Source organism: Taeniopygia guttata, chromosome 1 (genome assembly GCF_048771995.1).
Source record: "Taeniopygia guttata chromosome 1, bTaeGut7.mat, whole genome shotgun sequence".
In the NCBI taxonomy this organism is placed as follows: domain Eukaryota; kingdom Metazoa; phylum Chordata; class Aves; order Passeriformes; family Estrildidae; genus Taeniopygia; species Taeniopygia guttata.
Genome location: NC_133024.1, coordinates 97,974,272 through 98,002,064, shown reverse-complemented (window position 1 = coordinate 98,002,064; position 27,793 = coordinate 97,974,272). Strand labels below are relative to the sequence as shown.

Below are 27,793 nucleotides of genomic sequence, written 5' to 3'. Positions count from 1 at the left end.
AGCGGGGCCGGGCCGCGCCTCCCCACAACTCCACGAGGTGGCGCCGCGGGCCCGGGCAGCGCCGGCGGAAGCGGCGGCGGAGGCCGCGCTGGGCCCGCCGGAACGCGGCCAGGGAGCGCCGGAGGCGGCTTTGCCCGGCTCTCCGTGCCCGCCGGAGCCCCGGGCTGCCCGGGTGGGTGCGGCGACGGCTGCGGCCTCCCGCCCGGGGAGGGGACGGGCTGAGGGAGATGGCAGCCGGGGCGGAACGGCGGCGGGAGCGGGAAAGCGAAGGGCTCAGGAGGGAGATGTGGGAGCCCGGGCGCCTGGCGGGGCCGAGGGCGGTGGTTGTGGCACCAGGCGGTGCTTGTGCTGCGGTACGGGCGCGGGGCTGTGCGTTTCTCTGCAGGTCACCGGCCCGCGGCCTGAGGCGGCGTGAGCGAGCTCGGGCGGGAGCGGCGCTCTGCGCTGGGCCGGGGGCAGCCGGGCACAAGGCCTGTGCTCCTGCCAGCCCTGGGATGTAATTGTGTGCCCTGGAGCAGGGACCGGCGCTGCTCATCGCTGCTCCGAGCCTTTCGGTCACTTGCCGGAGTCTGGGCACGAGATCTGTGAGACCAGGAAGTTACTTATGCCTTCAAAAGCTGTACTGGAGAAGTTCCATCCTGTTCCTTGTTTATGACTAAATTGACCATATATATGAAACATAAGCTAACTGGGCTACTGATAATTGTACAGCTTTCAGCACGTTATTTCTTCCCTCTGATTTTTGGCCGAAATAGCTTTTGGGTTTATGTGCTGAAGCTCAGAGAATGAAGATCCTCTTCTGGGGAGCCACAGTTGATTACACTGCCTCGGCTTCTGATAGGGCCAAAGGATCCGTACATATGCTAAAGTTTGGGAATATTATTTTACATTATGCTAATTTGTTTCCCTTCCGTTCACAGGAGTTGCTGCTGTTGTTTTAAGGACATTGATGTGAACATCATAGTGATAGGTGGGTCTTCATAGCATTCCTGTTGGGATGAGAAACAGCCCTATCCTAAGTGCTGGGCAAGTCTTGTATTTACAGCCATTCGCAAAACAGAATGCAGGGTATAGTGTCGGTAATTTTAACCCCTTCTTTTGAAGAGAAATAACTTTTGCTGCCAGCTCTCCCAGCAATCACAGGCTTGTGTTGTTATGTGACTGTAACTAGGGCACTTCGGTATTAAAGTTAACGTCACAGCAATGCGCAGCGTTAATCTGAAGCACAGAATGTCATCCCACTTTTCAGATATTTGTCTCTTCTGGTGGTAATTCTGCATCAGAGCAAGCATCAGAAGTATAAAATTGAGATAGTGTTCATGGGAGGATGCACGTTATTGATGTTGTTATGTTTGCATTTTTTTAGCTAGCGTGTACTAAGGTGAGTTCAAAATATACAGCACAAAATTATGTTTAATCTCTCAAACTGTGAAACTTACTGTCAGGGGATTTATTGGAAACACCTGTTATTCATGGGGGCTTTGGCTTTAAATGCCAAAAGTTTTGGAGATGCAAAAAAAAAAAAAAAAAGTGCCTGATCTACCACTTGCTGAAATCAGGAGAAATGTATCTGGAAAAGTAATTCCTTTATGAATATGTTAGTGTCACATTTTACTGAGTATCTGCTACTAACCATTGCCAGAAACTGGATACTGAGTTAGGGCAGCTCTGGCCTCACTGAAGACACTTTTCACAGCAGGGACAAAAGCAGCAGTGGACAGAGGGGCTGGTCTGTTGTAAGGGACATTTCCAATTCAAATGTAGTTGGCTTTTTCATGAAAGCTTTGTATAAATATGTTTTGTTGAAACCTGCTGAATTTATTGAAATTCCACCTTCTGTTAATAACATATGATGTTTTTACCATAATGTGATGTAATAGGTTACTTAATCTTGTGTTGATGGATATTGTGAATAGTGGAACCCTCACTGATCCTGCACTGGGCTTAAAGTTGTCCCTGTTTACTCCACGGGGTCACACTCTGTACAACACACCACTAGTCCCAGAGTGGTCCCAGAGTGGGATTTACTTACCAAGTTATAAACCCCAGTGCATTGAGGTATGTCAGACATTGTCTCCACTTCTGTTGACTCCAAGGGAATTAAATGCTGTCATTGCTTTGATGGGATTTATTTATTTTCTCTAATGCTCACCTGCCTCAAGCTGGTAAGGGGGATAGACGTGTTTTGATGAAAGGGAGTACATCCCTGGTTCATTATCAGTGGAGAAATATTTTAAAACTGGGAAAAGAAAGTAGAAAAAATGTCCATCATTAATGATCATTATAGGCAAACAAATCTCCCATTTTAAATTGTACATTTGCTTGTAAGTTTCATATATTCAATTGGTCACATACTTCACTTTTTAAAATATAAATTACAGAACTATTACATTTATTTTTCTGCTGCTTGTCCTGTTTAATATTTGATGTAGTTTGTTTTGGAAGAGTAATTCAACTGAAAATAAAACAAACTCACTTTTTAGTTTAGTTTTCTCGCTTGCAGCATTTTTATGCTCTGCTTTATATTTGTGGTCTAATGTTTCATAAATAATTTATGAAAATAATTAAAGTTTCTGTGTTTGGCAAAACACGTTTTTCTGATTTGGTAAACTAATATAGTTGGATGGTTTTTTCAGGGGTTTTCCCCTTCCTTCCTTTCAGAAAGTGTACATACATGTTGTGTGTTAATAATAAAGTATCAGACTTTACCAATTACTGCTTCCTCCGAGCAGGCAGGAAAGAATCCAGTGACTCACATGCTTTAGTTGCCTAATGCCTGAATCTGCAGCCTTTGTTGGCATGAGTTGTTCATCAGCTGCAGTGGGGCTGCTCCTGTATGTAGAGTTTCTTGCAGACACGGGGTTATGGTGTTACCAGGGGTTTATGGCTTTGAGCTTACTTTGGGCTTTGGACACATCCAAAAGAACAGTCATTTGCTTTTGTAGCTGCTGCATGATTTGCATTTTGGTTGACCATTCCATTCTCCTTTCACGCAGTATGACTTCTCTTAAGTGACAAAAAGTTGCTCTTTAATGAGTATTGTTAAATATGAGACAGAACACAACTGTACTGTATTGATATGCATTTTGAAAAACCCTGGCTTTATCCTGGTATGAATCTACAGCAGTCTTAAGGGCTGTCTTGGCTATATTCCACTCTTTCTGGGAATTTGAGCAATAGGTAGTTTACTGTACTGTATTTCTGTTACATTTCACTGGCACCTAAAATAAAAGTTCAGGCTGAGGGTGAGAATAGCAGGAGAAATACGTGAAAGAAGCAGCTAACCTATTAGTGTAATAAATTAATTGTCAGGTATGGGGAGATGAAGAATATTTCTCAGTGCGATATACTGGTAAACTACCCTGGATATGTTGGTAGTTATAAATCCTGCTTGGTGATTCTAGAGGTCTTGTTCTCCCTTTGTACCCCCACAACCATTTTTTCATTTTTAAATTTTTTTTCCTGTCCAATTGCCCCTCTTCCTTATGCCTTTTTCTCACATTTAAAAATTGTGGTTGCAACTTGAACTGACCTGTGTTTTCTTCATGGGAGGCAGGATCAGATGCTGGAGAGGATTAAAAAAAAAGAGAGGCAAAGAGAAAAAGGGGACTGTATGTGGTCAAAAGTGCACCCCAGGTTAAACCTCACTGCATGAGTGGAATTGAGATGGGTTTAAACATTTTATGGCAATTGCTTATTTTATACAAGTTCCTGTGCAGACACAGTTAAAAAGTGAGAACAATTTGTTTCCTTTAACTTTATAGTTTTTGTTTGGCATTCATTTGGAGAATAAAGGTTGGGGAAGCATGAAGAAAGAGAAGAGCAATGGGAGAAATGTTCAGTTCCAGCATTTCAGGCTGCATTTTGTAGAAGGCTCTCTTTTATCTTTCTTACTGTAGTGGGGAATTGTAATGAATGGGATTTTTACTGCTGCTAATCAAAATCTATCAGTAAGAGACTTCAACTTGCCCCAACAGAAAAGGGATGCTTAACAGATGTAGGTCATGGTACTCAGATATAACAAAAAATATATTCAGTGCCTGTGATCACCTTAATACATATATTTTTATGAATTAAAAAGCTACTCTTTTATTTTCTAGTTCACCTTGATCATCACCAGAACAAACTCCACAAGAGATGGTAAGAGATCTTCACAGGTTTCTATGGAACGGCTTAGTCACATTTTATATATAAAATGCATATAAACACTTTCATTGAACTGTGAGTGCAGACATGTAAAAATTAGATGTAAAAGTCACTAAATAGCTTTGAAAATAGAATTCAGATTATAACAATGAGTGATTTGTCTACTCCTGGTAAGACTCCAGAGAAATAACAGGAGAATAACAGAGGACTCCGATCATTTGCCTTAGATTTATAGCTTTTGTTTCCTTGAGGAAATCTCTTATTTCCATTTATTCCACAGCTGAAAAAGCACAGACACAGAATTAAGTGAGACCAAAAGTGTTCTTTTCCCTTTTCCGCCCAAATGTAAAACATTTCTGTAATTTCTTTTTTAACAGATGTATTTTTAAAATTCAAATGTAAGAGTGGTTTTCAAGGGTCGCTTTGAACAAAAAGCCCTCACAAAAAGTAGTTAGACAAGCACCAGCATCACAGTTCTGTCTGCATGAACTGGCTTTTTGTCTTCCTTTTCCCTAAATTAACAAGTGGAGCTAGTCAGCGAGACAAATCAACCAACTTGATTCCAGAGCTTTCAGTAAAGTCATCAAGTTCCTTTTTAGAAACATTTTGTAAGAACGGAAGATAATTTTTGAGCTTTGAAAGAATATCTTGTCTTTTTTTCAGATATATAGACTGTAGGAGATACCTGCTTTTGTCAAGCTTCATGGTCTTTCAAAACTGGATTTTAAAGTATTTTAATATTTAAAGAATAGTCAAAATGTTTTAAAACTAACTTGTTAATGTATCAGGTTTGATAATAGGACATTCTCATCTGTCTGCTGAAGGATGAGGAGCCAGCATGACATTCTTAAGCAAAGGGAAACAGTAAATAAAGCATTGTTCATCCTAGGTATTAGGTAGTTGGATGATTAAGGATGAAGAAATTCCATATGGAAGGCAGATGCTTTCCTCCTACCCACTCATCTTGGGAATGATGCTTTTTGGGAACTCCAAATGCATGGTCTTGTAGCGGTGCAGTGTTAGACCTAGAAGAGAATAACAGTGAAGTTTCATCTCCATGAATTCTTTGTTTTCAGGAAAGATAATTTGTCTCTCTTAAATCACATAGTTGAGCTACACAGCCTTCGCAAATAAGCTGCAGTTTTTGTCAGGAATACCTTAAGGAATGCAAGTTTGTGGTGTTTTTCTTTGTGTACTCTGTTAGCTGAAGATGTTTTGGTTTTGAGTCCACTTAACAATGGCCTTAAAAAGATACAGCATTTATTTCTTATGGAATAATGGGCTCAATTTTCCAGAAAGAAAGGCAGCATGAGAGTTGCAATTATTATTCCAAGCTCACTGTTCTATTGTTCTCTATTGTCTGAGAACCAGAAAGTGAAAACAAATGTAAGTAGACTAAATTATCCTCTCTGGATAGTGTTAAATGGAAAGTATTTTTAGGTTTGAATTTTCTGTTTTGCCTTTAGATTTCTTTTCCTTATAGAATCATTATTTTAAGGGGACAAAATGGTGCCAGGACAGCTCAAGAAAACAGTCTTAAAGATTTTTTGTCCTGTATGTCCTTAAAAGGAAAAAAAAAAAAAAAAAAAAAAAAAAAAAAAAAAAAAAAAAGGCAAGCACCTTCATAAAGAACTGTAAATGTTACCATCTCTGAAAACATCAGCTAGTTTTGCCATAGTTTTGAATGTTTGCCAGAGCATGGCTTAATTAAAATTTTCCTATTTAAAGTAGAGGCATTCTTGTTTTACTCCAGATAAAGTATTTTGTATGGAAATTAAGACATGAGGGAAAGGGAGAAAATATTTGCTATTTAATTTACTTGTTCTAGGCTCTAGTCTACTTTATGGCTTTGGATTTTTAAGATCCTCTGTTATCCTGCTTTTTGAGAGTTGGATGAGGGTAGAGATGAAATGGCTTGTATTAAGGAAGTTTAAGGCTGCAGGGACTGTGGGGCTTTGTAGTTGCAGTGGAATCTAAACAGCACAAAACTTCTTTAAGGAGAGCTAAGATTAGCTGGAAGACAGGAGAAGGTGTGTTACACTATGTTTCTTTCTATAGAACTGTTTTTCTCTGTACTTTATCAGTGGCACTTTATTGCCTCTTTTCATGTTTTAGTTGGTGATGGATACAAAAAGGAGATTTACTGGCAGCTTGCATTTCGCTAAATACAGTCTTGTATTGTACAGATTGTGGCCATGGTGGATATATTAACTTGTCTGAATTGCTGTTTGACCTTTTCTGAGAAATTTTGGCAGGCAGACGGAGGAAATACATTACTGGATAAAATGAATGCATTTGTTTAATGCAGAGGAATCTTAATCTCTTGTGTTTTCTGTCTGTGGATTTGGAAATCAGGTGTAGGTTGTAATATCTACACCTTGGAATTACTCAGTTCTTATAACTCATATGAGTGTCTAAGGAATTTTGGATTATATCCACACAGTGTATTTCCTAAAAAACCTGATTCCTACTGTAGTAGCATGAGTCCTTGGAAAAGTGTGCCTTCTGGACACTACAACTTCTGGACATGTACCTTCTGGATGCTACAACTTCTCTGTTTATAGTTCTTCAGTGGAGGTTGTGTTGATGCCAAAAGAGTCTCTTGTAGGAGTAATTAGGTGTGGTGCAAGTGCATTGTGCTCATACGTGTTGTTTTTCAAATCTCCGTGTTCCATCATAACTAAAGGATGACTAAAGATTAAAAGACAGTATTGTGCTTGCATTTAGTTTCTCCCCTCAATTGCTCTTCATTTCTCTCTCTCTTTATACCTTCTTTTTGGAGGGAAGCATTAGTGCTGTGGTGTGTGGTTGATTCTTTTGTGTTCTTTCCCTCTCCCCGTGTGTTCTGGCCGCAGGAGGACACCGAGCCGTGGTACTCTCAGAAGGTGTACGCCAGGTACTGGAGGCACTATGACTTAGCCATGCGCTGGATGCGCAGGCACCAGAAAGCCTACAGGAAAGCCATGGAGTCCTTTTATCGTGTGCCTTGGCATCCGTGGCATCCTGCTGCAGCCTCTCCAAGCAGCCACTACTCAGACTGGGATGGGAGTAATCTCCCACATACCCAAAACTATTCTTCCAGCTATGGACCAGATGTCAGAGTTCCACATCACGGGGGAGCTCAGCAGTACACAGGTGCCTACCAGGAGAGGGAGGATGCTGATGAGTACTCCGAAATGGAGGAGGATGCTGAAAGGGACTCTGAAATGGAGGAAGACTCTGAGTCTGAAGGAGAGATAGAATATGACTTGAGTAACATGGAGATCACAGAGGAGCTTCGCCAGTTTTTTGCACAGACAGAGAGGCACCGAGAAGAGCTGCGTAAGTCCATGCTCGTTCTGTGTTTTGTGGTATTTGGTGGCCATAACATTGAGTGCTAGATGGCTTCAACATTTACAGGTTTTGTAAGAATTCACAGAAATAGGCACTGCAAGTGAACAAGCCAGCTGACTGAAATAGGCAGAACTGATGGGTGTGCTTAAGTACCACTCATTAGAAATAAGTTTAGAAAATGTTTGAAAGTTTTTGGTGAGAGAGACAAAAAAAATTATGACTGCAAAGAGAAGAATAACACTTCTGTCTAGAAGACAGTATTAATCATCAGTGCTGAGGAAAAAAGCTCCAGAATTCTTATGGTTAAATCTAGTTAATGTGCTGTATGTCTTAGAAGGGAACCCACAGGAAATGCTTGACTACATCACTGAATCCTAGAGTAAGCCTCAATGTATTTTATAACATGGAGCAACCATTTTGTTTGTTATTCTTTGGCTAACCTGACAGTAAAATTTCATTACCCTTTTCTCCTCCCCCTGCATCCTCTTCACTCTGTACTCTGTCACAAGTTTCTCTTTGTTGAGCATCTTGATCTGGTCCCAAGTCCTTTGATAGAAAATGTAAGTCTTAAGATTTTTTTCAGGTCTTGATCCTCAGAGGTATCGGCCGTCTTTGTTTCTGTAAAATTCTTAAAAGAGTAAAGGATTATTCTGTGCTTTATTGACACTTTACTCATATACAGATGTTGCAGAAAAATTGTTACTTGTTTTAAGAAAGCAGAATAATAAAAATAACTTTTCTCACATGACTCCAGAATACACGTAATGAATGTTTAATAGAACTTTTTCTGGCTCTCTGAAAGAGAAAACATTGTAAAAATAAAGGCCATGATTGAAAGGGAAAAAAAAGTATTTTAAGCTCTTTGATCAGCAGGTATCAGAGGGTGAGCTGATAACTCAGCTTAACTTCAGACTTCTCATCGATGTGATGCACAGTTGATCCAGTTAGCAGAGAAAAGTGAGTTAAGGAGTTCTGTAGAAGTGCCTGATATGAATCCCTTTCTCAGTATGCTTTTGCAGAATCAGCTTGGTGTTCTCTGTTGAAATGTTCCTTTGATGAGCTACTTGGTGCTTTAAGACACTGGATTGCTTCTGGGAGTGCAGAACATTTTGGTTTGGATTTATTTTGACTAATACAATTAGTGTTATTTAAAGGTATGTGAGTGAATAAAGGTGGTATCCTGGAAATTGGGAAGTCTGGTCTTAGAGATGTTCTGTGTTGCAGATACCCTGTATGACCTTGGTGTAGCTATTTAGTCTCTTCCAGACCCCTCACTGGCTGTGCTTGCTAAAAATATGATTTGTTCTTTATGATGAGCAAGTGAAATGGGAAGAAGTTCATGACTCAGAATACCGATTTTACTTTTGTTCCTTCCACCACAGCAGTACTCAGAGCCTTTTGGGATGATTTGGTCTCTGCTCTGTGTTGTGTGGTAACCTAGTTCTGGATGAGTGTAACTCCATGTGCTTCAGTGGCACTATTGCAGATCTTCATGCTACTTCAAGCAGGCTCAGAAACTGTGTGCCTCAGTTTCTTCAGTAGCTTTCCTGATAAAGTGAGGATAGTGCTGAGTAAGCATCTGTAAGTCCTCAAAGCATGAAAAAGTAAGCAAGTGCTTGATTTGTGAAAGTGAAATTTATAATAATTTATATAAATAAGTGAAATTTAGAAGTGACATAGAAATCTAGGGTGAATGTTGCTTTCTAAATGCTAATTTTGTGAGCAATTAAAAACACAGTATGATCTTGTTTGGAAATATTTTTTTATTGCATGGTGAAGGAAAACGAAAATAGAAGAAATTTTTTATTCTGTTAAAGTTTCTCAAAAGAAAAAACATAAGCAGCAGGAAGAGGGAAAAATCATTGTTTCTCTAATGGTTTGGAAATGAGCTGGTATGAAAGGCAGTAGTACTCTACATTAAGAGGTAGTTTTATTAATTTTCCTGATTGCTGTTTATGAACAAATTTAATTTAGAGGTTAATTAAGCTGTGATCCATAATGATGCTATATCATGTTATATCTTTCATACTGTTTAACACTTGGCATTTTGTATTGATGCTTGAGAAGATTGAGATAATGCATCCTCAAAAGATATACTCAGTTATTTGAGTATTTTCTCTTTAATGACTTTTCCTTTTAATCCCAAACTGCACGTCCATATGAGCAGATTTATAGAGAAACTTGGGTAGCATAAACCTGAAATAATGCCTGAAATTACACCTCCATTTCAGAGAAGGACATTTGTAAGAGTGAGGCAAGATTTTTACATAGCATTTAAAGTGAATTAGATTGTTTGGGTGTGCCACAGTAGAATACCAATAAGGACCTTGATGATCAGTTAAAATAAAAGCCAGTCGTTAGGGAACATTAAGGGGAAGGCTAAGTCTCGTATATTCTTCCTCTGGCATCAGTTACGGGCCCGGGTGGAATTCACAGCCTCTGACCCCTGCACCTTGATATTCACTTGGGAAAAGACACACAGCTTACTCTTCTTCTAAAAGCAGAGTTGGCAAGAGGTAGACACACGGCTTATGGGCAACTGAATGAGGTGGGAGTCACAAGGGAGCAGAGCATCAATGGGGCAAATAGGAATGGGAATTTGGCATGTAAGGAAGGGGATACCAATCTTTGTGAAGTATGACCTCCACTGGTTTGGTGTTTTTGTACCTGTCCAAACTTAGGAAATACTACACAGCATTAATGCATCTATTTTGGACACGTGTAGTGAGTCTTGATTTTTCATGTGAGATATAGTTGGTTCCCACACCTGATCCACAGATGTCTCATAGGCATATAGAAGGATAATCAAATGGATTAAAAGGAATCCTACCTGATGTCAGACTCTTCAATTAAAAAGCCCGATCAAGAGCTTGCTGGACATAAATAATCGTAGACATCAGAGGATAAGATCTTGCAAACTTTAACTGTGAAAGACTTAAATAGGCCTGAGGTAGGTGGGAATGAGGTGGCTCTGTCTTGGAGGTCTTTTCCAACCTTAATGATTCTATGATTCTGTGGCCCTGTGAAAGGCATTTGAGCCTAGATGGTAACATATAAGCCTTAATGCTAATTGCAAAGAGATAAGCACCACAGATAAGAAAGATGTGTCAGACTAGCCAAAGAAGAAAACTTCAGATTTATTTCATTTCTTTGTAGCTGCCACAAACTTGAAGAACAAGCCGATTTCTAACTTCTGTAGGATTTTTTGTTTTGTTTTTTAAGTGGGCTTTTGCAGTGATGGGCTGACTTGTAAAGTAAGGGCTTCGAAACTGGCAAACTCGCTGCGTGATTTAACACTTCTGCAGTGATACAGTTCACAACCAACCTCTTTTAAAACAATCTTTTTTTTTTTTTTTTTTGTCTTTGAAGTCACATCAATTTCTTACTAGTTTTTGTATTTGTATCATGTGTTGTAGTCAATTACATGTGCCTGGAATGCCCAGAAGTAATTACGAGTAAAGTTTGGCTGAGGCTGTATGAACTGAGACATACTAATACACTACAAACTTATCTGATGTTTTAGATAAATGGCTTTGGTTAAAACCCTTACAGACAGTTTTAATTCCTCTTCATTTGTTTCTTCATATGCAATTGTAATTATACTGTGATTCTCTTTTTGGAAGGTTTTCATGTGAGGCTAGTCTGTCATTCTGGGACTTCATTTAGCTGGTGATCCAAGCATACTGTGCATCTTGGGAATGTTTATAGTTGCATTTAAATTTTCCCTTTGGCAGTTGAAAAACATGAAGTTGTTTTCCTGGGTTACCATACCTGTCAGACCTAAGTGTGGTAGCAGATTCTGCAGTAGATTTGCATCCTAGATGTAAAGGATAGAATGCAGTAAGGTGCCTTTTTACATTTGCAAGAATTTTAAAGGGTAAAAATCAAGAAAGGAAGATACCCTAACAGTTCTGTAAATTGTGTAATTGCACATATTTATTACACTTTTAAATTTATCCTTTGAAACATGTAGTTTGTCCTTATACAATTTTTCTTTGTTTCCTCTTGCATATAAGAGAAAAACACTGCTAAAATTGAGTGAGTACAGCATTGCAAGTACATTGAGAACTATTCTGTAGTAGTTAACAGGACACAGACAGAATCCTTTATTTAAAAACAAAGAAAAGCAAGGGGAAGTACCATCATGTCAGTTCATTACCGAAGGATAATAATCTATCATTTGTTAATGCTTTGACTATTTTTTCCATCAAAGCCTCTGTTTCTATTGCCCACACATAGCCTCCAGCTTTTCCCAAAAATAAGGTCTCAACTTAAATTCTTTTATTCTAGATGAATAATATTTTTTATAGAAATGAACGGAAGTGGTGAATGAAGATGTTTGTTTCAAAACTGCAATCTGTGGGCTTTTCCCCTCAGGTTTCTTTTTCTCTGAAAGATGATAGTTGCTACTGCCTCTTCTGTGAAGAGGAAGTAATGGAATTTTCCATGTTTTGTAACTTGTTTGACTAGTACCAGATCCAAGAAGCTTTTGATTTTGTTTAAGGCTTGCATGCCTCTTGGAAAACAGACTTTGATTCAGGGTTTTTACCACCATGTTTTCCTTCTTTCCTTCATTTTTGGTAAATGCTTTTCCCTGGATTTTATCTACCTTTTTCTTCATATGACTCTTGCTCAAATACTTGGAACTACAGGCTCCCCACCGTTTCTTTTTCTTCTTCCCTACCATAAACTGTCCAAGCAGTGTGGATGGTGAACTTAAAAATACCAGCTCAACTTCCCTTTCTTTAGCAGCCTTTGTTGACAAACTTTTTGACAAACCAAAAAGCCTTGTTTGGCATGAACTTTAGCTACAGTCTGTAGAAGCTGAGATGCTAAAGCTTCTGAGAAATGCCTGTGAAATAAGAGTGCTTTCTGCAATATGTGTGGGTGCTTGAGAGGTGCTTTTGAAACATGTTATTTTGTGAACTGAAGAAGAAATGTGAAAGTTACTCCTTTTGTACCACATCTCTGATGCTGATGATTGAACCTTTTGTTGTGTAGCAGCAGAATTTTCTCAAGTGCACACACTGTGTCCAGCATAGAAGCTGTGCTATTCGGTACCGGAAGCCAATAATTGAGAAAATGCCTCCTTACTAGAGGAACAAGGAAAAGTGCCACAGCTTTCACTGCTTTAATATTGGAAACTAATCTCTACTGCCAAAATTAGAGAGTCTGAAGAGCAAGAGTTGGGCACAGTTTTAGATCTGTTTCATGGAAGACAAAGTTATCTTTATACAAAGCGTATCAATTTGTAAAATTTGTAGAGAAAATGTCCTTGGGTCCTACGCTAAAGACAGAATTGAGCTTAGGAGAATGTGTATCTTTGGTCTTTGAACCTATGGCTTGCTGCTGCCAGAAATAAGGGAAGAGAGACTTTGGAAAGCTCAAGGTACTGCTGAGGAAACTGAGCTGTATGCTTTGAAGAGTTGCAGAGGCGTTAATACATGTACCTAGAAATTATATATAAAGTCTTTCCTATGTATGTGCCACAGGCTGAGTCTGTTGACAGTGTTATCAACCACTGAAAGTACACAAGAGCAAGGCCAGGCTTCTTGTTTTCTGCTAAGAGCTGCCACAGGCTTCAGGTGGCACCTGGGGCTTCTGTGGACCAGGCTCCCATGGGTGCAGCCTGGACAGCTAGGGAGCTGGGACCTGGAATGCCAGTTTCCTATCTGCCAGTGGCTGTACTGGTAGCAGTTTTTTCTAAGCATGCTGTGTAATACTGGTATTTGAGTTACAGCAGGTTAATAGCTGGGAGTGTGGGAAAAGAAGCTTGTGTGGTTCAGTGTGACTGTAGTGAAGATATTGCTTTAAGAGGAATGCCAAGATGATGAACGCCTCTACTTCCTCTTAAATTGGATGGAAGAGAAGAAGAATGCTGTCTTAGTATGAGCATATGTATTAAACTTCAGAAACCTGTGTTTGAAGTTGTCATCCTTCATTTGTCTGCCTGTTGTATTCCTCTAACTGTAGTGGCACAGTACATACACTAGGGCGCTTGTTGAGAAGTTCAGTTTATTTATCTTTATAAGGTATTTTGAGGACCTCAGCAGGAAGAAAGCAAAAGCCTCGAATGCTAGAATAATGAACAATCTGATCTAAGTGTTCTTTATAGATCTTTTGCTTAACAGTTAATTTAGATGTCATCTCTGTGACCGAAATGAAACTTATTGACAACATCTTTGCTAAACAAATACAGAATTTGATCTACTCTTTCTCCCAGGAAGCTATTATCCCGAAGTTATTCATGACTCAGTAAGAGAAGTCTGGTAATCTTGTATTGTTGCTGCCCTGGTAAGTCAGTAATGTAGTAAAATTCCTTCTGACTGGACTTGTCCTGAGGATACAGGAATAAAAACAGGAGAGACAGGTCATTGTTCCTCTCAGCAGCTTTGTCCCTCAGCATCTGAAATCCATTTGGTACTTCTTTTTGGTAGTTACTGGTTGCAGAAGGATCCCTTGGAAACCAGTCAGTCGATTGCTCTGATGGATCAGCCACTGGAACTTTCTGTTTACAGAGAGAATACAATGTGGCAATTCAGTTTTAGATCACACAGAGTGTCAGTGCCTGTTTTGTGTTGGTGAGGTTTCCAAGGATTGAAGGTATTGTTGTGACTTACTTGGGCTCTGCAAAGTTTGGGCAAAAAACTAACAGGTGGGCCCCAGGGCTGAGGCCATGTGTGCAACAAGGAATCCTTCTCCAGTCTTGTTTTAAGAGCAAAAATTCCTCTCAGAATGCTGTTACAGGAGATTGCTTCATATGGGAACAGTTTGGTGTGGGAAGATGCAGACAACTACTTACACTCGGAACTGGTGCTGGTAATTTTTTAGAAGGCAGGTTTGCCTGCTTGGTTATTCCATTAGCATCTGCAGCTGCTCTGAGAGGCTCCTCTAGTCTCCTCCTTAATTCTTTGTCCTTGCAGGGAAGGCTTTTAGAGCAGCTGCAGCTGCTGTGGAAAAGAGCAGGTGAGGCCATGCCGACAAACACAGCTCTAGGGAAAAGTGGCATAAAAGCATCTCTGTGATAATCACTCAGCTTGGGCAGTCTGTCTTCACAGTTTATGCACTTTTCCCTTTTCCCTAAAATTCTTTGATTACTGGTTCCATCTGGGTGCCACGTGCAGCATTTCTGGATCTCTAAATGATCTAAGGGAAGAGCTGTGTCTCAGTTCTCTGATGATAAATCTGAATTCATCTGCCTTTAGTGTGATACTTTTAACCTTGTAAGTGGACAGTGATAATTGTGGACTGTGAAGTGTTTTCTAACACAAGCTATTTTGGTATCTACTGGCGGAGCTTTTGTTGTAGAAAGAATGTTTAAAGTTTCAGGGTGTTCAGCACTGGAGTAATAGTGAAAAGCAAATGCCAGAGAGGAAGGTAGAAATTGATGTAATTGTGATGTCTTCTTTCTACACTCAGGATGTACAAAATCTGCTCAGAAGCTGCAACAGAGCATGGCAGCAAAAAGCTCGAGTGTAACACATTTTAGGTCTCTGTGTTATAAAGCAAATCCCTTATATAGACATATTTGCTTGGAGACAGGTCATTTACCCCAGATAATTTTAATGGGGTGTTGTTAATGCCAAGACTTCAGAGGCGCCATTTGCTTTTCAGCATCTCTCACTGTGCCTCAGTTTTATCAGAAGCATCCAGAGGGAGTTCCTTTGTCATTGGGGAAATGTGGGTGCTGGCATGGCAGAAACTGACGGTTCAGACACTTCCATCTGCCTGGGTCTTTTCAAACTCATTTCCTTGGATGCTAAAAATCAAGTGAGGGGGCAGGCAGAGTTTGTTAGGCCACCCATGGTCTGTACAGACTTCCATCACAGCCTTGGATGTGCCAGTTGTGACTAGATCCACAAAAGCTTTCAACGCAGGTAGAATTTAGAAACAAATATCCCAAATTATAGTGTTTGTCTTCCACATATGCCTTCCAGGAAGAAAAAAGCTAGTCGTTTATACCCAAAGGATGATGCATCTTAAACCCTAAGGATACAAGGGAGCATTGTCCTTCTTGTCTTTTCTAGTGACAGGGTTGAGCACCTATGCCACCATGTGATGTCATCTGCTGTGAAGTTCATTCCAAAAAATCTAGAATACCTCCTGCTCTAGGAATTTGTGTCCACTTTCTGTTAATTTAGACCTTTAGTACAGGGGTGATAGCACTTCTCTGTTGCTCAGAGAAATAGAGAAGGTTGATATAGCAACATACTGAGAAACACTTGTGCTGTAACCCTATGAAGTACCTAGTATAGAGCAATCCAGCTGTTCATCTATGTTACAGTTTTTACAGTTGGCCTTCAAAGTACCCAAAGCTGTTTATGTGGCTGTCAAAATTTCCTACAATATTTTCAAGGATATATGTTTGAATTTGTCAGATCACTGCTCTAGTACACTGAAATGGAGGTAAAGTAAAAAAATGACAGCTAAATACTAAATGGATATTTTTACTGAAATAAATAACATGGGTGTTACACCATTGAGTGTTACTGCTCACATTTAGCTGGATAAGAATCTCCTGAGTTTAATTTAGTTGCTGAAGTGATTGTTGCTCTAAAAGTCAGCTCTGTATTCACAGAAGTTGTAGAAACTTTGCCAAGGAATGTAGGTCTCCAAAGAGCATGCTGGGCCTCAATTTTTCTGTGGCTGTTCAAATGCTGAAACTAATGCTGCTGTTCTCACTTTGTATGAGCCTTGCAGAATACCTTGATTTCTAGAAGGTCTGCAGTTCGTGATGTGGTTGCTGAACAGAGCATTGGCAGAATCACTCTAAAATTCATCAGTTGTCATTTCCTTGGGATTTTTGGCCACTGGTAAATGTAGCAGTGTCCCGGCTGTGAAGATTGCATCATGTGCATCGTGCTGATGGAGGAGGTGTTGAGGTGGTAGATTGCAGAGCATCTGTCTGGCTTTGGAGAAGCATCTGCATTTTTCTGTTTCTCACTAGGTGATGCTGGTGACATGTAGACATTTCCATTCTGTGCTTTTGCATCCTTCCTTTGGCATTAGGTGCTGACCTCTGTCCTGAGCAGCTGTCAGATGGGATTTTAGTCTGGTGGCTCTCCTTGTGTAAAGTCTTCATCAGGTCACTGAAAAACTTCATGTAGGAATTATCCTGCTGAAGTGACAGAGAGGAGACAGGAAACTTCCAAGTGCTAAGAAGTACAACTTAACTTTCTGACAAGTGGGATGCCAGCTGTCTCTCAAAAAAGAGTGCTCAGATTTGTGCTCCAGCAGCAAATTCTGGAACTACTTTTGAAGTTAAACATTGCCATTTTGTGGAAAGTACAATGGATGCACATCTGCAGGTTTCTTCTGGCATATGTCCCCAATGTTTTTTGTTGTGTTTTTAATAGTGGGCATAGCAGTTACCCTCATGGGTTCAAGTATATTTCATTTAATTTACTAGAGTGCTGAAGTGAGCAATGAGAAATTCAGAGGGTCAGAGGTAAATTTACATTTCCAAAGTTACCCTTCAACCCTTCCTTCCAACCAGTTCCTTTAGTTTGACCCTTTTTCTAGATGTCTCTTTCCAAATGCTTGATCAGGCAGCACACATAGTTTACTAGCAGCAAGGAGAAAATGCATATTTACTTGCTGAAATTAATTTTCTATGGATTAGACCTTGTTACTTAATTCTGCATGTCTGTGGTAATACTGAATTTTGGACCTGCCAGTTAACTGAAAGGCCAATTCATAGCTTGACTATAAATCCTCCCAGAAAATCAGCAATATGGCTGCAGGTTGGTCTCCAAAATGTTTTTCAAGTGTTTTTGATAAAGAAGCTCTCTCATATCAAGCAATAAGCCAAACTTGAATTCAGCACTGTAGTGTATCTGGAGTCAAGAAAGAAATTTCAGTGTGAAGTTCTAATGTGTGAGTTTGATCTAGAAGACTGACACAGGCTACTTCCTTCCTTTTTTTCCTGAAAGCACCGAACTCAGTATTATTGAGCTGTCTAGCAGCTCAGTGCATTGTGGAACATGTTCTTCCAAGAGCATGTGTTTAATTTCTATTCAGGGCACACATAAAAAACTATTGTGAAACTCATGTTTCCTCTCTGTTCTGGTTTGCTTTTAAAGTAGCACTTTTAAATTTTAACATTTCCTTGTTCAGTCTCCTCAGACTGTGCCATAAATGTATGTGAAGACACAGTTATATATAGATTTAAGTAATCCTTCTGTTTACTCTAGCAGTGTTGTCTTTGTCTGGTGTCAGCATTGTTGTCATCAGTGACAGATTGGAGTTGTTTTGGGGGATGGGAATGCAGAGTCAGCTGGTCTGTATTTAATCTTACTGAAGTAGGCTTGATCCTTACTAGAGGCAGCTGCCAGTGCCTGATCCTGTTCTAATTTCTTAGCAGTGGTCGTTCAGCAACTTCCTATCAGTTTGTGTCAGATGGCACCAGGGTGCAGACACCTTGGTGCCTCCGGTGTGCTACAGACCCCTGACTGCGCAGGGCTCACCTCTGAGTTGGCTCCTCTTCATCAGCAAATCCCTGATGATGAATTACATTTAGAGCAATCAAGTTCTAGAGCAGGCTTTCACTTCAGGTTCCATTGACTCGTTGATCGTTTCATATTCATGGGGTTTAATTGTTTCAGTGCATTTTCTGGTTGGACTAAAACTACTCCTTTTTAGGGGTTTCATTGTGGAAGGTAATAGAAGAAAATAAAGGTGATTTCATGTTTAGCTGGGCACTCACCAGTGTAGCCTGGTGCTAATGTAAACATGGACATGAAGGTTTATATTTTTTCTGTTTAGGATCCTTGGCAGTTTGTTTTGGAGACCACAGAACAATCCTTGGTTTTTAATAATATTTCTGAAACAGAAATCAGCTTCTTTATTGTCCAGTTAGCTGTATAACTTTGTGCCAGTTGCTTATAACTTTGTGCGAGTTCCAAATAACAAAATGATGTGAGATAGTTAATTCTTTAAAGTGTTAGATAAATTTCACAGATTTACAGTGAGGCATGTTGTTAATAACTTGAGAGTGACACATACCATTAAGTACCAAACCTGAAAGTGGAACACCTTAGTTCTAATCTTACTTCCTTGGTTTCCATTCATTTTTATTTCAAAGGTAATTTTTCTCCATTTGCTGTCTTGGTAAGTAGTTTTGCCGTGTTTCTACAGCGCTGTCCTCTTCAAACTGTATAGAAAAATTGGATTACAGTGCAAGAAAATATTGGAGTATGTCAGATGTGCAAAATGTGTTTGCTGTCTGATTAGACAGCCTGTTGCAACTGTGTTTGAGGCAGTGCACTCTCTTACCTGAGATTATTTCGTGCTCTTAGCAATGGGTTTCAGTTGTGCTTCAGTGAACACATCTTGGTGCCAAAGCCAGGCTAAGCAATTCTTCCTAGACATTTACTCCTGGTCTGGTGTTTCCAGGGCACTGAACTGTACTAGAACTAAATATAACATGCTGAAATTTTGGTTTTTTTTTGGGAGGGTTTTGGTGGTTTTTTTTTGTAGGATTCTTAGTGTTGCCCCTTAGACAGTAGTAGCATGAGGGACCTGGGAGCTGGAACATACAGCTAAGGGAAAAGACCAGAAATTGCATAAGCTGCTTTTGTAGCTCAGGAAGGAAAAATGTCCATGAAACTATGGTTTTGGGCTGCCACAAGCTTGCCAAGGAATCACATCTGCTCTTACTTCAAAGCCTGTAAGGGAGCATTTTCTTTTTTTTCTTGAGAATATTGCATTTCTTGTAGATAAATGTGATGAAATAGTCCATTTCTTTTAACTCATTTTCTCCTCAACTAGCAGATGGAAACTTTGTCAGTGTCAATATTTGCAGTTTTTATTATCCTCAGGATTTTTGGTAGTTCTCTTTCATGATTGTCATGACTGGTAACCGAAAGCTTAACATTGCAGGCAGTTACTCACAACTAAAGTAATTTTTATTCCAAATTAGTGTTTTCCAGTCAGTATTTAATTTTTCTGTATAGATTAGACTGCTTGCATAGTAAGATAGGGCCTAGCTGTCACTGGAGATCAGACTTCTGCTAAAAATGGGAAGGGGAAAGTTACGTGGTGTCATGGGTAATCCCTTTGTCACATCTTTTGAAGCACAAAGTTTTAAATTTAAAAAGTTTTAAAAGAAGTCTATTTTCCCCAAGCCAGTTTACAGCTAGGACAAGGCTGTTAATTCTGCTATAAAATCATCATTCTCTTTCAGTATGTTTCCACAATTTCAGTAAATTACTTAGTGTTCCATAGTAACCTTCCAGCAAGCAGGACCACGCTGTTTTTAGCAACCAAGAATATTTTATCTTTACAGATGTGGGGGTAAATCACAATTGTTTGTATCTTGTAGACTCCCACTGATGGAAACTTGTTCTGCAAAACTTCGTACTTGATAAAGAGTAGTACTTGAGATTACAGCCCTGTGGAAATCCAGAGCTCTGCAGAGCTCTGCAGAAATTAAACTCCTTGAATATCCTGTGTACAAATCCTGATTTAAATCCATGTTTTGGTGGAATTCCTTAAGGCAAAGATTTTGATTTTTCCCATGTTATGCCCAGTTCATGCAAGTATGGGCACAATAAAATGGTCTGATTCTATCACATGAAAAAAAACACCTCTTATGTAGGTTTATGGTGAAGGTATTTTAGCTTTTCTAGGAAGGTGAAGAAGCTGGCATTTGCATGGAGAAGCCTGTGTGGGCAGAACACTTAACACAGCAGATAGGCTCGTGGGAAGTGGCATTCAAAGAGAGAACTAAGAGTTTTTAATCAGTAGAAATGGGTAGTGGTTTTAAGTGTTAGTGTGGGCTGCTCCAGATCAGCTCAGGTAGCATTTAAGATGAAAAGCTCACTAAGTGAGCTCACGCAGCAGTACCAGAAAATAATTCATCGTTTGAAATATGCAGACAAATATGTGAACACACAGTCTGAATTCATGGAAAATTAAAAACACATCAAGACTGGAGGAAGTGCAGTATTTCCTTGAAAAATAATATGCTGACTAAGCAAGCAACTGAAAGTCAGTAATTGCATTTGACATTTGGGAGGAGCAAGCCCTTGGTCTTTTTCCATACCTACCATTGTGTGGGGCAGCACATGGCAGGCTGCTGAGTGTGGGCACCTACAGACCTGTGGGGAAGAATGTCTGTATAATAAATGTTGTCAGATGGAATATTATCACTGGCTGCAGTGAGCTGAGGGTTGGATGTATAAATACCAAGAACTAAAAATGGTACAAAACAAACCACACAATGCTGGGTATGAATCTTTCATTAAAAATCTGACATAGAAGTAGGGAGGGTAATTATCTATCTCCTTTTAATGTTGCAAAGTTTCTCCATGGAGAGTTCTTTCTAAATAAGGGAATTTATTTGGGTTTTGGTTTTGAAGTTGTTTCTTTTCCTTGGTTTGTTTTGCTGTTTTTTGTGGGTTTTTTTAATAAGAAGAGGATAAGTTCTGGACAGGATTTTTTTTTATTATTGTTATCATTACTACTTAAGCTTCTCAAAGGATATTACAAAGAAGGAAATATAAAGTGGATCAAACTTAGAAAAAGTGTGAGACATTTTCCCTTTTAAAAAATAGGAGAAACAAGGCATCTGAGTTTCTAAGGACCTCGGGGGCAAAATAGTTTATGTCTTAGGTCATAGTCTTGCTGAAAATAAATAAGAGGTCATTTGTGTGCATATGAAAGCCCAAATGCAGTGAATGGCTAATACTAATAATGGTTCCTGTCTCCTCTTTTGGCAGTTCCTGAGCATGGAGGTAGTTGTCTGTATTTGTTCACTTTCTTTTCAGCTAGTACACACTAGATTAAAAGTCATTCATAAAAAGTGGGCAAAGTGGTGAAGGGAGAAACAGTAATCTGAAACTTTCTTTCATAAGGCCTAGAATTACTAATGATGGCCCAGGAATGTAGCATGAGTTAGGTAGATGTGCTGGTTTTGGCTAGGGTAGAGTTAGTTCCTTCACAGTGACTGGTATGAAGCTGTGTTTTCAACCTACACTCCACACAGGGTTGATAATAAGAAATGTTTTGTAAGCAGGGCTTACAAAGAGCCAAGGCTTTTCTGCTTTTCCTGCTGCCATGCTCGTGAGGACCTTGGTGATGTATGGAAGACTGGGAGGAGACACAGCCAGGAGAGGTGACCCAATTTAACAAAGGGACATTCCAGACCATCTGACACCATCTGACACCGTCTCAGTATATAAAGGGTGGGGGAAGAAGAAGGAAGGTGTGGACATCTGGAGTGATGACGTTTGTCTTCCGAAGTCACTTTATGTGTGAAGGAGCCCTGCTCTCCTGGACATGGCTGAACACCTTCCTGCCTCAAAAAAAAAGAACCCAGAAGAAAACCAGAGGGAAGCCTTCACCGGTGCTGCCTCAGCTCTCTACCTGCAAGAACGAAGGCAAAGAGCAAGAGCCACGGGCAAGAGAGAGCTCTGCCTGCACAACCCTGACTTCAAAACAGCCAGCACCTGCTGGCCCTAGGGTGCCATTTCCAGATCTGTCATCTTAAAGAGACACTTCCCATTCTGAGCATAGGTAGATACAGAATACAGTAATCTTTTGGATAACCCCGGACACTAGGTGCATGACAGGTCAGGACTTTTTTTCTTCATGTTTAAAGAATTCTATTTACTGTGTTTGGAAAAAGATGCCCCAGCTAGTTTTGGCCAGGTAACAATGACTTCCCAGCAGAGCTGGACTTGGTAGGAATAAGTTAATTTTGAAAAGAGCTTCAAGAGAGAGAAAGAGCACCTTTGAAAAGAAATGGAACTGACCAACTGGAAAAACATCAGCAATGCTTTTCCTTTGTGCGGGAACCAACCACCACTGCAGCTGCCTGCCTGCCTTGTGAACGTTTGCAAAATACTGTTCCTTGATTGGGGGAAGCTTGCCAGTAGATGAAGATGAATGCAGTAAAAGAAAGCATGTTTATTTTAGTCTCTGTGAAGGAGGAACTACTTAGAATTGTGTAAAAATTACTTGTTTTACATTTGTAACTTGGCAGCCCAAGGACTTGAGAATTTGAAATGTGAAACTGATCTGAGAGTGAGCTGGGGACTTCATTGCTGCAGACTGAGAATTAGTATTTTGATAAATCATGCTATCTGCTCCGTGGATGAGTATGTATTACTTGCTTCAGGGAAATTCTGGTTGTCTCTGTAGGCTTGTGGTTATATATAAACAGCTTATAATTTTGTTTGTATTTCCATTACCAGATTCTAGTTGTCAGCTTTTTGATGAAGAGGTAGTTGCACATTTAGCTCAAGTTGTACTGCTTTGTATTGTTTTTAAACTAAACTCTGAGGTAATGGATAGAACCCAGACTTCTGGAAATGACAGCATTTCTGCTTCCCAGCCCATGCCCCACCAAAGAAAGTTTAATATCCATCTCAACAGAACAGCACTTTCTCAGTTATCTATTCCTTATGTCTGTTTTTGGAAGTACTGTTTTTGGAAAAGCAGTTTACATGCCCATTTAGTTTCATGGCTTCTTTCCTTGATAGTCTGTAAAAGCAAATAATGCTGCCTACTGTGAGGGTGGTGAAACACTGGAGCAGGTTGCCCAGAGAAGCTGTGGATGTCCCATTCCTGGCAGTGTTCAAGGCCAGGCTGGATGGGGCTCTGAGCAACTGATCTGGTAGACAGTGTCCCTCCCTATGGCAGGGGGATTGAATAAGATGATCTTTAAGGTCCCGTCTAGCCCAAGCCATTCTATGTTTCTGTCTATTACTCTGGAGTTGGTTACAGTGCTATGTCTGCACAGATAACTGATTTGAAACTGCAATGTATTCCATACAACTGCTGTGGTATTACCAGCAACAGCTGTCATTTTATGTGCTTAAATTCAGCCTTTCGTGCAAAATACTGTGGGTCCCTATAGCACATTTCTGTCCTGAGCCTCTGCCTGGATTGTAGACCTGATTTATGTGTCTAAAACTCTGTAATACAATCACTCTGGGATTTTTTTTAACCAGTAGCTATGAAATAGCAGAAGTAAAGTTAGAAAGTTACAGGCATGATATCTGATTAGTGTAAAGTAAAACACTCCAGACATACATCAGGTAATTCTGCGAACAGAATTTAAATTGGTATTATAATTTTGATTGTTACAATTAGGATCTACAGATTTATGAACTAGTCTATGTTGAGAAATGGAGATTGATGCACACTAAACTGTAATCCACTCATCCATCATGAGGCTTCTGCTAGAGATCCATTTAATTTCCAAACAGAAGAATTCATTATCTATCTCCAGAGATTTTTTTTTTCTTAAGGATCAGTGTGTGCAGTGAGCTATCAGACAGCATTCTACAGCAAATAAGCGAGGAAGCAGCTGTCTCTAGCATACAGCTATGGAACTAAAGAATTAAAAATTTCCATGGGCAATACAGAAGTACAAGGAATTATCTAATGTCCCAAGAGAGTTAACAAATAAGGGTCCAATTCATTACCTTGCCAGTTTTACTGTGTAATCTACAGTGGGAGACACTGGTTTGCCAGCATAGTCTTGTTTGGTTTTATCTGTCTAAATCTATTCAGTGTAATTTGCATGAAGTTTGTGCTTAAAAGTGTGTTGTGTAGTTGTGGGCAGCCTGGTGTCCCAGGAAGTTGGTTTCAGTGGGGTGCAAGGTATAGCCTGGGTGCTATACTTGCCCTTGAAGTGCTAAGCCCTCTCTACGCAATGTTAGTTTCTTTAATTCAGACCTTCTGGTTAAAATGGCCCAACACCAAATAAATCTGACTCTTCCAAAAACACATATGGACTCTAATGTATATTTCCTTGTGAATTCTGGCAGTGCAGCCTAATGCAGGGGTGTGCCCTTAAAGCAGAATCACAGAAATGGCTTTCTGGAATAGATTGCTAATAACTCCTCAAGTCCTTCTGTGACCAACACAAATGGTATTTCAAATGACATAACAAAAGCTTTCTGTGTCTGTCAGACAAACAGATCCCAAAACTGAAGTTTCTGATCATATAGTTTAAAATATCTGTTTTCTGTGAATGCCATTCAGGGGCTAATTCCTTTAGGAAGGCTGACAGTCAGTTGGCTGCTCAGTACAGTACTTTCCAGTGTAAAAATAAACTGCAGATGTTTGACACACAAATGTCAGAATATTTAACTTTGGGTTAGGGTTTGCAGATGCCATGTGTGTTGTGGAAGCTAAATCTCTGCATTGGGCTGAAAGAGAGAAGAAGTACATGGCACCAAACACTGAGAAGCATGTCTTGTGTGTGACCAATGCATCCTGACCTGTCGACACTGTCCTTTTTGGTGTTTAAAAAAACCCTACTGCTGTCAGCAGTGGTCAATTGTGCCTGTTACATAGTTTTAGGATGGTCATTTGTTATTGAGGAGTTCAGCTGCTGGGTGATTTTCTCTCTCTTGTAGAAATTTCCCCATAAGAGGGGAGTTTTGTGTAGCACTTTGATGTTTTAACTGCACACAGCATTGTTTCTTTCATCAGAGTAGTACCCAGGAAGCAGAGGTAAATTTGGCCATGCACAACCAAGTTCCTGCTTACAGTCAGGCTTACCACAGAGCATTTTTATTGACTGATTGGTCCAAATGTTTCACCTCTTGAATTGTTTTCAATCCTCTTTAAAAGACCTGATGCATGCCTTTGTGTTGGTGCTGTTTTGTTTGTTTTCAAAGCAATAGAGTAAGGCTGCCAGCCTTACTTTGAACTTTGCTGCTCTTGAGAAATGGCTGAGTTTGGACAGTGTATCTAAACATGATGCTTACAGCTGTGTTTCATTGAATGCACTTAATGGCAGGCATGACAGACCCATTTGGTCATTTTCACAGAGTAGTAACTGATTACATTTTCTCTTGGCTATCATTCAACTAAAGTTGCATTGTCCTGTGCATTGTTTCCTTTCTGAGCTGCTAAGTCATTATTTTGGAAACAACTCTCCTTTTTATTTGGGTTTTTTTGGTATGGGGAGTGGTTTGGGATTCTTTGGTTGGGTTTTTTCAGTTTTCTTGGGAGGGAGAGGGGCATTGTGTTTTGGGTTTCTGTTGTTTTGTTGTTTGAGTTTTTTTCAGGACTATGTGTGTTTTCAGGAGAAATGGAGCAATGTTGATTTTTGCTTAGTAGTACTGTTACAGAGGTTTCCTACAGTTTTAGGATTCAATTCCAGGATCTTCTTTGTTTCTCCTCATTTATTCCAGCCTGGCTCTATCATGATATTTAGTAGGAATGTCTTTATGCAAAATGAATGCCACTGCACCGTAGAACATATGGATTTTATTCCTTTTAGACCTGGCAAAAATATGAATAGATAGTATTTTAAAAAGTTAAAATAAAACATGATTGGTTGATAGCCCAGTAATTTACATTTTTTATGGTTTATTTGTCTAGGGAGGCAGCAGCAGCTGGAAGCTGAGGACCCATATGTGGAGGCTGATCAAGACCTGCACAGGAGGGTGGAGCGTTCTGTGGAGCCACCCACAGAAAGACCTGGGGAGAGGCGCATGGCAGAAATGAAGAAACTGTACGGTGCTGAAGCTGCCAAAATCCAGGCCATGGAGGCTGCCATGCAGCTTACCTTTGATAGGAACTGTGACAAAAAGCAGCCCAAATTCTGGCCCATTATTCCCCTTAACCTGTGAGTACCTGGACTGTGCTCTGACGTGGCACAGTGCTACAGGGTCAGGTGCCTCAGGTTGGGCTGCTGAGAGAACAAACTGCAAGGTTTGGTTTTGGGCTTTGAGGGACAGTCTGACAAGGACAGCATGTATTTCTTTGGCCTTTTTTTCTTTTACAGTGTCTGTCAGTGATGTTTACAGTCCATTCAACCCACATACAGTTGTCAAGTAGTAATAGGAGGGGCAGTAATACCAAACCTGTCAAAAATTCACTCATTTGATACCCGCTTGCCTTGACCACATGCACAAGAAACATAGCAACATCCATACCCAGTGAACTGGGAAAACTTAAAGAATTGCAGGGAAGAAAAAGACTTTATGAATTGTCTGCTCTTCCTGTTTAGGAATTTGACATATTTAACATAGTAGTATAGTAGTATTAGGATCTTGTTTCACAGAGCATAGCTTGAAGTGTTATGTCTGCTAATCTTGGATTTTTTTGAGAATCAGGAGCCCACTGGCCAAGATACAACTTATCAAGTTACCATAGCCCAGACATTGGGATTCTTTTTCAAAGGTTTATAATAAAGCAGGAAGTTGTTCTTCCAGACTTATACTTGTCTGGCAGGAGTTTGACTCTAAAGCAACATTATATTGAAAAATGTTTTAATGAAGGGGTGGGAGGATCAGGCAGAAGCCTGATATGGTCTTGGCTGTTAGAGATCTGTTTAGCAGAAGAGAAATACAAGAGGACACAGTGCTCTTGGAACTAGTGCCTACAGTGATTTTTGCCATTCTAATAAAAAGCAACAATGGGCTCGAAGCTTTAAAGAAGGCTTAGTAGAGCAATAGACTATATCTGACCAATGTACACGGAGAAGCCAGGTAGCCCTGTGGGGTATGTCTGTTTTAGGTGCAGGTTTCCAATGGCCAAGTGCATAGGACATGCACAAAATTTAAACATAAGCAAGTAGATGTGTTCTCATCCATCCGCACAGAGATGTACCCCTGTGTGTGCTCATCCATTTGCACCAGCTGTTTTGGTTCTGCTTTTGTCACTCAACTTTGGGCCAGTTGTGCTTGCCCCACACCAAGTGAGACACACTGTGGTTCGTGTAAGAGAGGCTGAACTGGCCCCTCAAAACCTGTGGCTCCTTAGAAAATGGTACCCTAAATGTTTAAAAGGACTCTCTATGAAGCTCTGCTGATAAATATTATTGTGTATTGAAGGCAGTAGTTTGTAACATTGCAGCATTTCCATGCCAGGGCAAAGGAATCATCTGCTGGTTTCATAGTGACATACTCAGCTGCCTTCCTGGCAAAAAAGGAGGGTTACAATTAAAATTCTAACTTCAGTTCATGATGACTGAGTGTCCAGAGTTTCTCTGTAGCATGTATAGTTTGTAAGACACTCAGCAGCCAGCTGCAACAAAACAAGTCTGCAGTGCAGTTTGGAGTATCTTTGCTTTCCATAGTAATTACTGTTTTTTCAAAGCAGAATTTCCATGTCAGTTCCACCTCTTTCACAGATGAAGGTAAATTGAACACTGAAATTAAAAAAGCCCCCAGTTTCCAAGACTTAGTTCTGGTGTGATTAATCTGAAAAACTTCAGTGAGATAGGAGAGAGAAAAGGATTATTAACAGTCATTTGTTGTCACTCTTGTTTTTGGTGAGTTTTGTCAAAAATTCAGTGTTCTGTTTGGGTTTCCTTCCTTTGAGCAAATAAATTTTCTTCTTAACA

The 27,793-nt window shown here is 40.0% G+C and overlaps 1 protein-coding gene across 5 annotated transcripts; it reads left to right on the top strand.

The window, feature by feature from the left end:
• Positions 1-17: 17 nt before the first annotated feature.
• Positions 18-27,793, top strand: GEMIN8 (gem nuclear organelle associated protein 8). Of its 5 annotated transcripts, none has more exons than XM_032750059.3 (5): positions 18-172; positions 921-970; positions 4,101-4,140; positions 7,002-7,467; positions 25,825-27,793. In XM_032750059.3, exons 3-5 carry the CDS (start codon positions 4,138-4,140, stop codon positions 26,073-26,075), a joined length of 720 nt encoding a protein of 239 aa, XP_032605950.3. In that variant the 5' UTR covers positions 18-172; positions 921-970; positions 4,101-4,137; the 3' UTR covers positions 26,076-27,793. The 5 variants fall into 5 exon arrangements, with proteins under 5 accessions (XP_032605950.3, XP_072790167.1, XP_030136963.4 ...); XM_030281103.4 differs by lacking the exon at positions 18-172 and adding an exon at positions 179-353; XM_072934066.1 differs by lacking the exon at positions 4,101-4,140.